The sequence below is a fragment of the Mandrillus leucophaeus genome, unplaced genomic scaffold (assembly GCF_000951045.1).
Source record: "Mandrillus leucophaeus isolate KB7577 unplaced genomic scaffold, Mleu.le_1.0 Scaffold544, whole genome shotgun sequence".
Taxonomy (NCBI): domain Eukaryota; kingdom Metazoa; phylum Chordata; class Mammalia; order Primates; family Cercopithecidae; genus Mandrillus; species Mandrillus leucophaeus.
In genome coordinates this window covers 1,764,034-1,774,596 of record NW_012105853.1, presented here as the reverse complement: position 1 = coordinate 1,774,596, position 10,563 = coordinate 1,764,034, and the positions used below count along the sequence as shown (strand labels likewise).

The 10,563-nt window shown below is 51.6% G+C and overlaps 1 protein-coding gene across 1 annotated transcript in view; it reads left to right on the top strand.

Moving 5' to 3' along the window:
* MYBL2 (v-myb avian myeloblastosis viral oncogene homolog-like 2) overlaps nt 1-10,563 on the top strand; it is a gene marked incomplete at its 5' end in the record, with an annotated part of 50,123 nt that overhangs the window by 37,379 nt on the left and 2,181 nt on the right. Inside the window, 4 exons of the mRNA XM_011997670.1 lie at nt 1,462-1,601; nt 5,893-5,992; nt 7,387-7,500; nt 8,920-9,024. Coding sequence (XP_011853060.1) covers nt 1,462-1,601; nt 5,893-5,992; nt 7,387-7,500; nt 8,920-9,024 — 459 coding nt within the window. The remainder of the gene's footprint in view (nt 1-1,461; nt 1,602-5,892; nt 5,993-7,386; nt 7,501-8,919; nt 9,025-10,563) is intronic.

Genomic DNA, 10,563 nt, shown 5'->3' with positions numbered 1-10,563 from the left:
GCTGGGATTACAGGCCTGAGCCACCGCGCCCAACCTCTATTGACTTTATTTTAACTTACCACTTTATTTTTTATTTTTGTTTTTTGAGATGTAGTCTTGCTCTGTTGCTCAGGCTGGAGTGCAGTGGCATGATCTCAGCTCATTGCAGCCTGCATCTCCCAGGTTCAAACAGTTCTCCCACCTCAGCCTCCTGAGTAGCTGGGATTACAGGTGCCTGCCACCATGGAGTTTCACCATGTTGACCAGACTATAACTTACCACTTTATTTATTTATTTATTTTTTTGAGAGGGAGTCTTGCTCTGTTGTCCAGGGTGCAGTAGTGCAGTCTCAGCTCACTGCAACTTGTGCCTCCTGGGTTCAAGCAATTCTCCTGCTTCAGCCTCTCGAGTAGCTGGGATTACAGGGCCCACCACCATGCCTGGCTAATTTTTGTATTTTTAGTAGAGTCGGAGTTTCACCATGTTGGCCAGGCTGGTCTCGAATGCCTGACCTCAGGTGATCCACCTGCCTCTGCCTCCCACAGTCCTGGGATTACAGGCGTGAGCCACTGCGCCTGGCCTAACTAACCGCTTTAAAGGCCTTATCTCCAAGTATTAATACAGTCCCATTCTGAGGTGCTGAGAGTTGGGACTTGAGGACGTAAATTTGAGGGAGACACAGGTCAGTCTGTAACATGCTGCAAGTGAGGGCTGCTGGCTGGAGAAGGAAGGCAGTGGGTCCCTGAGCTATTATTTGGGTAGCTCAGGATGATGGAGCATGGTGGCCGCCCTACGCCAGAGACCCCATTTAGAGTGGTGACCCTGAGGGTTGCAGATGGCTCTCTATTACAGCATCTTCAGGGCAGGGAGGAAAGAGAGGGTGGTGCTTCAAAGAATGGATGCTGACTTAGGTCTAGATTTGAGTCTCACCTCTAGCATTCAGTGCAAGACTCAAAACTTCTCTAAGCTTTGGTTCTCTTACCTGTAAAAGGGAGATAGTAATAGTGCCTATGTCTCAGGATTTGTGGGAACTAAACTATTTGTGTGAAGTGCTTAGCACTGGCAAGAGAAGGTGCCTTCTAAATGATAACCCCCCACCACCAGGATCACTACAACTGTCACATGCCTTGCACCTTCACAGGTCAGTTCAGAGCTAGTTTTATTTCTTCTGAGAAGGAGCCGCTCTCCCGCAGTTGGCTTCCTGTGCCTTAACTGCGTCATGGCACTCGAGTAGAGATGGCAAAAGCTAGGATTAGGGTGACGGAACCCCAGAGGCCTGTGTGAACCTGCTTGGTGGGCTCCTGGTATCAATCTGTCCCAGTCTTTGTTCTCTGGTGTCTGATGGTCAGGAGGGGACCTCAGTATCAGAGAGCAGACGTTTTGGGGGAGGAGCTCAAGGATCTCTACCCATGACCCCCTGAGGTCTCAGGAATCCACATGCAGGTGATCATTTTGTCTTGTTCCCTCTCTCTTCTTCGGCAGTTTCTGAACTTCTGGAACAAACAGGACACATTGGAGCTGGAGAGCCCCTCGCTGACATCCACCCCAGTGTGTAGCCAGAAGGTGGTGGTCACCACACCACTGCACCGGGACAAGACACCCCTGCACCAGAAACATGCTGCGTGAGTGCTGTAATGCCCCCAACCTTCGCCGTCCTCTCCCTCAGCAACGTGAGACTGTGGGCTTGAGGACCACTCAAGCTGGTAGAACAGTGGGAGGGGACACCCTTGGTATAACACTGGAGACTGTTTGAAGAAAGCCCTCTCCTTTCTGGCCACCACGATTTATCATTTTTGTCAGTATAGTCTGGGGCTCCACCTGTGCTTTTCCTCATTTGTTATTTTTTAATTTGATAGTTTCCTTTTTTGTGATCCTCCTGCCTCAGCCTCCTGAGTAGCTGGGACGCTAGGTGCATGCCACCATGCTCATCTAATAAAATTTTTTAAGAGGTGAGGTCTTGCTACTTTATCTGGGCTGATTTTGAACTGGCCTTAAAGTGATCCTGCCACAGCCTCCCAAAACGCTGGGATTACGGGCGTGAGCTACTGCACTTGGCCCTCATTTGATAATTTTCTGTCTCAGGAACAGAGAGAGTCCATATTAGCCTGAAAAACATAATCTCTTCCGTTTCCTAAGGTTTCAAGTGCAAATTCTCTGTGTTTGAGCAGCCTTATGTGCAAGGCGGAAGTGCCCCAGTCCCTCCATCTGGACTGGAGGCTGCATTCCTCTCCTGAGCTTACGGAGCACGGCGTTTTCTGTCTGGAAGCCTGTGCAGGTTGCTCGACAGCCTGCTTTTATGGAAGTGCTTTTACAATAAATTTACTTCCTTGAGTCATCATGATTCTAAATTCCAGGTAGAGAGAGTTGCTTAACTATTCCTCTGCTTGATACATTAGCTGGAGGAGGAAATCATTATTTTGTGATTCAGAAGTCAGCTCAGGAATTTTAGCCCTGATAATGATATAATTTCAGGAAAAGATCTGTGACTCCCTTAGTCAGAAATCATTCTCCAAAGTCCGGCTCAGTGGCTCACACTTGTAATCCCAGCACTTGGGAGGCCGAGGTGGGAGGATCACTTGAGACTAGGGGTTTAAGACCAGTCTGGGCAATATAGGGAGACACTGTCTATCCAAAAAAAAGAAAAAGAAAATTTTTATTTATTTTTGAGATGGAGTCTTGCTTTGTCACCCAGGTTGGAGGGCAGTGACGCAATCTCAGCTCACTGCAACCTCCGCCTCCCAGGTTCAAGTGGTTCTCCTGCCTCAGCCTCCTGAGTAGCTGGGATTACAGGTGTGAGCCACCACACCTGGCTAATTTTTGTATTTTTAGTAGAAACAGGGTTTCACCATGTTGGTCAGGCTGGTCTCAAACTCCTGACTATGTGATCCATCCACCTCGGCTTCCCAAAGTGCTGGGATTACATGTGTGAGCCACCGCTCCCAACCAAAAAATTTTTTTTTAATTGGCTGGACATGGTGGTGTGTGCCTGTAGTCCCAGCCACTCGGGACGCTGAAGTGGGAGGATTGCTTGAGCCCAGGAGTTTGAAGCTGCAGTGAGCTATGGTTGACTACTGCACTCCAGCCTAGGTGACAGAGCGTGACCCTCTTTCTAGTTTTTTTTGTTTTTTTGTTAAAGAAAGAGAAAAGAAATCCGTCTCTAAAGAGTTGATCTGAAGTGTAACTTAGATAGGTTTCGTGATAAATGATTGTCCATTCAAACCAGAATCCTGGACTTTGGATCTAAGCCCTTAAACAGAGATGCTGTCACTACAAAAGGCATTGATACTTCTCTCTCTCCCTTTCTTTCTTATCCATGTGGCCTCATTTGCTGCCTCCCTCCAACTCCTTTTTTCTATAGGAAGAAGCATCTCCAGTGTTCATTCCTCTTTAGATCCATATGTCCATCTTATTCCTTCTGAAGGCCATCCTTTAACCATGTAGTGTGGGCCTGCTGGTGATGAATTCTAATTTTTATAGTTTTTGCTAATTTTTCTATTTTTTTTGTAGAGATGGGGTTTCACCATGTTGGCCAGGCTGGTCTCTAACTCCTGACTCAAATGGCCTGCCTTGGCCTCCCAAAGTGCTGGTATTATAGGAGTGAGCTGTAATCCAGCTGTTATTCTTTTGTAGAGAGTCTCTTTAGTTAACCCTCAAATTTGCCAGGCTGTATGGTGGTGTGGTTATTTCTCTATTTTTTTCCTCCCTGGCTTTCATATCAGACTAAAGATTCAAACCTTGAGCTGAGGAAGTGTTTATTTCTTTAGTTTTTCTTTTCCTGTCTGCCCCTTCTCCTACCTTACGAATTCCTTCCTATATAGGCTGGATTGATCTGTGTCTTTTTCGTCTTCGTACTCCTCTTCGCCATCTTGAGCCATATCCTTAATCTGCCAGGAACATAATGGGATTGTTTTCTGATTCACCAGTTTGGTTGTCTATGGTTTCCAACTTGCTGAGTTCTCTGACGTACAGAGCTGCATTTTTTATCTCCAAGCAATCTTTTGAATTCCCTTTTGAATTCCCTTTTCAAGTCAGCCTCCCTGCCTCCCTGAGGTTTCTTTTTGAGATAGTCTTGCTCTGTCCCCAAGGTTGAATGCAGTGGTCTGATCATGGCCCACTGTAGCTTCTACCTCCCAGGCTCAAGCGATCCTCCCACCTCAGCCTCCTAACTAGCAGAGACCTCAGGTGTGCACCAGCATGCCTGGCTAATTTTCTTGTTTTTTGGAGAGACAGGGTCTCACTGTGTTGCCCAGGCTAGTCTTGAACTCTGGGACTCAAGCAGTCCTTCCGCCTCAGCCTCCTAAAATGCTGGCATTACAGGGGTGAGTCACCAGGCCCGGCCTCTCCCTGAGTTTTCTAATGTGTGTATATACACATTTTTTTTTTTTTTTCCATTTTTCCGAGACAAGGTCTCTCTTAGTCACCTAGGCTAGAGTGCAGTGGTGTAATCATGGCTCACTGTAGCCTCGAATTCCGGGCTTGAGTGGCCCTCCTCCTATAGTCTCTGGAGTAGTTGGGACTACAAGCACCACCGTGGCTGGCTGATTTTTTTATTTTTAGTAGAGATGTAGTCTCTCTGTGTTACCCAGGCTGTTCTTGAACTCCTGGCCTCAAGTGATCCTCTCCTGTTAACCTAACACTAATCCTAGAGTGTTAGGATTACAGGTGTGAACCACCACCTTTGGCCATTTGTGGGCTTTTAGTCCTTGTTGATGCCGCGAATTAGAGGGGTTCTGGAACTTTCTCATGTTCCTCAGAAACTCCATTGTCCCATGGAGATGCTTGAGTGGCTCAGATTCACCCCTGTGAGCTGTGGTTTGAACTGTATGATGTGTACATTTGACCTGTGCTTACCTGTCTTCGCTCTTCCTTACAGAGGGGGATCTCTGTGTGTCCCAGATGGGGGATAACAAGGGTTTGGGAAGAGACTGTGGATCCCTGCCTGATCTCTAGGTCCTGAGGAAGGAAGAAAAGAATGGTCTGCACTTGTACTAGTTTTTTTATCCCCCCATGGAGTGGCTGGCCAGTTGCGGGAAGTGGAGGCGTCCAGGCCCCAGGCTGCTGTCTCTAGGAGTTGGCCTCATGACCTGAGTCCCTGGCTACCTGGGCTTTTCTCTCATCCTCTAAGTGCCTTGGTTATGCCATGAGAGTCAGCCATGGTGGCATCTCCAGGTGACTAAGGTCACATACTAGCACAAGGGCTCATGTTTGTGGAACCTGGTAGCTTCCTTCAGAGCTGACATTTGCCCACAGCCAGCCTGGCCCTGCTGCATATCGCCAGCCCTGGTGCTCTGGGGTGTGAGGTGCCTCTTCTGTCCCCCTGCTCCAGGGGCAGGCGGAAATCACCCATGGTGGGTCCACATCTGATAGAAGTATCTTACAGTTCTGCTTCTGGACCAGACCATCCTGGGTTTTTTCTGTGCTCTGCTGAAGGGTTTCCTCCGCATGTCCATCACCTTGGTGAACTCTCAGGAGACCTGGGAAGATGCTGGCCTCACCTCTCGCCCCTCCTTTCCCTCAGTGTGCTGCTGCCATCCTTCTCACACAGGCTGTCCAGGGAGAGCTGGGCAGGATGGGATCTTCCTGGGTTCCCACCTTGCTCCGTGCCCCTCTCACTGTTCCTGAAGTGTGGCCATGGGCTGCCTTGTTTTCTGGAAAGTCCCAAGTCTGGACCGTGACTGAGCAGCATTCTCAGCTATCTGCCACCCGTCTGGAGCTCCTGGCCCCTCTTAGACTCCCCTTTTCCTTCTGTTTCCCCCGAGCCCCTGACTTTGACCTGCAGGGTGGGGAGAGGGATGGGAAGAGAACTTGTGCTGGGCCAAAGGTCACACTGGGGGAAGGTGGAGCCAGGGCAGCAGAGTGCCTGGCGTCGGCCCCTGTCCTTGTCACTAATTCCCCTGCTCTGGCCCCTGGCAGGTTTGTAACCCCAGATCAGAAGTACTCCATGGACAACACTCCCCACACACCAACCCCATTCAAGAACGCCCTGGAGAAGTACGGACCCCTGAAGCCCCTGGTACGTGGTGTGGTCACTGCCGTGGATCTCTGCCCAGTGGGATCCCTTGGGTTCATCCAACCATGTTCAGTCCACAGGACGCTTCCCTCTGAGGTCTCCCTTGATTCTTCCTCCTGAGAAGATGCGGAGATCCTGATAGTATAAACGGGGAGGCTGAGGCTGCTCCTTGTCACTTCCTCTGACTGCTCCTGAGCACCTGAGTGTGCAAGCAGGCTCTGGCTAGTGCTGGAGACATGAGGGTATCCTGTGACACTCAGCCTCAGGATGGGGGAGACTGATGTGAAATACAAATAACTCAAACACTTTCAGGCAAAGATAAGCACTGTGCCTAGCTCAGAGAAGTGGCAAATTGCTGCTCTGCAACAACTCCCAGTTCTCTACAGAGCACTGGAAAGCCCCAGGGACGTCTTTCCCACAGTGTGCAGGCTGCACTTCTCCCCTGCTCTTCCCAGTGATGGGATGGTTGTGTTTTCTCTGTGAAAACAGGAGTTGGCACCTTGGGCTTTCTGAAACACACAGGTGTTTTAGAAATCGGTGGAGGGTTGTGGAGGCACTGGACTGTGAACAAGGTCGGCAGTTGGTCCCCCTGCCCTCTCTCTCTACTGCGTGGAGCCTCCTATGAAGCCCAAGGGTGGCTGGGAGCTGAGGCTCCCCTGGGACTGCCATGGAACTGATTCTGAGTTAAGCAGACTTTCCACGGACCATGCTGCATGGGCTGAGGTGAGGCACAGTTAGTGCTCCTTTCCTGTTGCAGTGGAGATTCAGCTCCTCTACTAAAGTATCTGCGTGCTCTCCAAACAGGTGTGAGGGCAAATCTCATGACCTTGGCAGCTGCAATTAAAGTTTGCAGGGGCTTTTCGGGTGACTTCTGAGGAGTTGCTGTGCTTCACACCTTTCACTCTTAGTAGCACTCTCCCTCCCCTGTTCTCTGTTGCCTGAAGCTGGAGAGGTCCTTGGAACCCCCAGGTCTGAGAGAAGGAAATGGATTTGACAGCCCCCATTAGTGTGGAACAAAGGGTTGAGTGAGCCTGGGCTTTGAGCCCTCCGGGTCCTAATTCAGCAGCTGTGTGACTATGTGCCGGGCTCTTGATCTCTGAGCCTCTGTTTCTACCTGCGTAAGATGACAGTTATTGCACAGGGCTGTGTGAGGGTTACTGTGTGTCCCTGGGCTGCTCCCAGCCATGGCAGGCCCGCGGGAATCAAGGTCATCAGCTGCTTGTCCAAGGCAGCAGTTAGTGGCTGTGAATGGTGCATGTGAGATCTGCATCCTGGCGTCAGGCCTTCTTCGTGCCTTACCCAGGACAGCCCAGTTGCAGCTGGGTTGGCCCCACTGTCCCACACACAGACAGCCCGAGTGTGGTGCCTCACATGGGCTGCCCCGCACCTACCCACAGCCGCAGACCCCACACCTGGAGGAGGACCTGAAGGAGGTGCTGCGCTCTGAGGCTGGCATCGAACTCATCATCGAGGATGACGTCAGGTCTGAGAAGCAGAAGAGGAAGCCTGGGGTGAGTGGGGTGGGGGTGGGAGAGCCTGGGCAGGGGGAGTTGGAGCCGTGGCATGGGGGAGGCATCCGGGGACAGGTTGTAGAAAGTGAGGCGCTGGGGAGAATGGGGGTGCAGCATGTCCCCTTTGCCCCCTTTCTCACGGTGGTTGTCAAGGAAACTGACAAGATAAGGACAGTGTCTCTGGGACCCTCCCCTGCTCCCCTTTGAAGGATTCACTTACTTATCCAACATTGTGTTCGGACCCTGCTCAAGTGGGGCTGGGCTGGATGTGGTGGATGGAGCAGCGATTAAGACCCATACTGGATCTCCCCTTAGTGTTCGGGGGCAGAGACAGATGCTAGACAGACACACCATGACTAAATTCACAGGGTACCAAGGGCCGCAGAAAGGGAGGTTCCAAGGGAATCCTTCGAATGGAGGCGGGGCGGTCGAGAAGAACCAGCCAGGCCAGGCAGCGCCGGGCTGAGTATCAGGCTGCATGAGCTGGGGGTGGGGGGAATGGGTTCAGGTGAGGTGGAGTCTGCAGGGATTCCTGGGCAGGGGGGCAGGGAAGGGACTGTCCCAAGTCTCCATTCTATGCCAGCCTTCCTGCCACTGTGTTGTTAGCTTTCGTGACAGTGCGTGATCCCTTTGAGTCTCCTTGTGCTCCTCTTTTTTCCCAGACTGCTCTCCTCAGGGGAGAGCTGGGAACAGTGGGATATACAGGGTGTTAGGTAAGGAGGGGAGGTAGGCGGTCAGCCTGGGCGGGACTTGCCTGAGCTGGCACCCCATGTGCAGGTGGAGAGAACTTGGACCCTTGACTCCAGGGCCCTCCCTGGCCTCTCCTTGGTGGGGATGGTGGTTGTGAGACGTAGCAGCCCCTGCTGGGTGCACTGTTGGGTGGAGGGGTGGGGTGTGACTCTCAGAGCTGCTTCCTGGTATCAGAGCAGACCGTGGACCTGCTTCTGTGAGGTGCACGGTTAGGGATGGGACATTCCTTGCTTGTATTAGGCGTTTGAAGAGGGGCTTGTCTCAAGCGATTTGTGTTCCCATATTACTGGCCTGTGGGTGGTATTTTAGGTGTTACTGGGATGATTCTCTGCTGGGCCTGTTTGAGGGGCTGTGTCTGGTCCATTCGGGGTGAGAGCAGGTCACTTTGTGGTGGAGGTTCATGCTGTGTTCACTGCTCACTGTTGCAGCACCTGGCAGGACAGGGTCTACCTTGGGTACAGAGTCTGTAATGGGGCCATAGGGCCTAACTTTCCCAGCACCCCGCCCCCCCATTCTTCTAACAGCAGATTCCCACTAGCTGGGCCTTGCTCCAAGTCTGCACTGCAGCGGGGCCTGGTTTTGTGACCATCCATGGCCATGACTATCCAGGCGCTGACCATGGGGAATCCTGACACCCACCCTAACCCCCTTCTATCTGCTGACCCCCAGCTGCGGCGGAGCCCCATCAAGAAAGTCCGGAAGTCTCTGGCTCTTGACATTGTGGATGAGGATGTGAAGCTGATGATGTCCACACTGCCTAAGTCTCTCTCCTTGGTAAGGGTTTGCCCACCCCTACCCCACTCCAGAGCTGCCCCCAGGAGAATGAGGTCTCCTTGGAAGGCTTCTGCCCCTTGGAACTGTTGAGTTTTGGAGTGGACCCTCAAGGTGGAGTTAGTCTAGTGGCTCTCCAGCTGGGCTTCTGGAACGCTGGGTTCTGCGGGGAGGGGCTGTCAGGGAGGGTGGGTCTGGGCACCCACTGCTGGCTTCAGTCAGCAGCTCTGCTTGTCTCTCACAGAAGGTTTTGTTTGGCAGAGGTGCGTGGCTAGGACATGTTTTAAAACCATGCGTCTCAGTCTCCAGCTCCTTCCCAGAAAGGGTCAGTGATGTGTCTTTTTTTTTTTTTTTTTGAGTCAGAGAGTTTCGCTCTTGTTGCCCAGGCTGGAGTGCAATGGCGCCATCTCAGCTTACTGCAACCTCCGCCTCCCGAGTTCAAGTGGTTCTCCTGCCTCAGTCTCCCAAGTAGCTGGGATTACGGGCATGCACCACCACACCTGACTAATTTTGTATTTTTAGTAGAGATGGGGTTTCTCCACGTTGATCAGGCTGGTCTCAAACTCCCAACCTCAGATGATTGGCCTGCCTTGGCCTCCCAAACTGCTGGGATTACAGGCATGAGTCACCGTGCCTGGCCTAGTGATGTGTCTTAAGGTACATCCAGGCACTTGGGTACAGCAGCCCTGGGATGGGTGCTATATGGCCCCCAGGCCAGTGCACTTGCTGTGCCCGGTGCTACAGTCAGGTCGACCTCGGAAAGGGAGTTGTTGCCTGTACAGAGCCTGGGTCCCCAGAAGCCATGGTGTGCGGCTGATCCCTCTGCTAACAATGGGGTGAGTTGGCTTGCCCTGGCTCAGAGTGGGGAGGCAGTGAGAGGCACGGCGGCATCATGAACAAAGGTTAAGGGTTGCCTGATCTTTGAAGTAGACTGCTGCCCTCACGATCCTTGCAGAGAAACCTTGTCCTGGCCAGGGGTCCTTGACAGGACCTGTAGTCAGATTATTGCAAAGAAAAAAACGTCACTGCAGGGAGTGAACAGCACAGATTGAGTCAGGTGGGCCTGGGTTTGAGCCTGGCACCATTGCTGCTCTCTGGGATTTTTAAGGTTCCCTGAGCTCCAGTTAAAAGCCTATAAAAGGGGTGCCAAGCCTAAGTCAGGAGGGTACAGTGCCAAGCAGGGCACAGAGGCTGGAAAGGCATGGGAGGGACTTCGTGCAGCTCTGCTGTGCTTGGGGTTGAAGCTTCATCTTTATGATGCTTGTGGATGTTTCTGGTCCCAGGAAAACTAGGAATAGCTTTGGTTCCTGAGGCTTGATGTGACGGAGGCAACATTATTGAGTATGTTATTACTCGACAATGCTCAATAATACTCCACATTTATCAATTATGTTATTATGGCCTGGGGACTGCACAGCACCCATCCCAGGGCTGATGCGCCCCCAAGTGCCTGACTGTGCCTCAAGACACATCACTGAATCAGGCTCTGAAACGCACACAGATGTTTCTTTACTTGATTACTTGATTTTTTTTTTTTTTTTT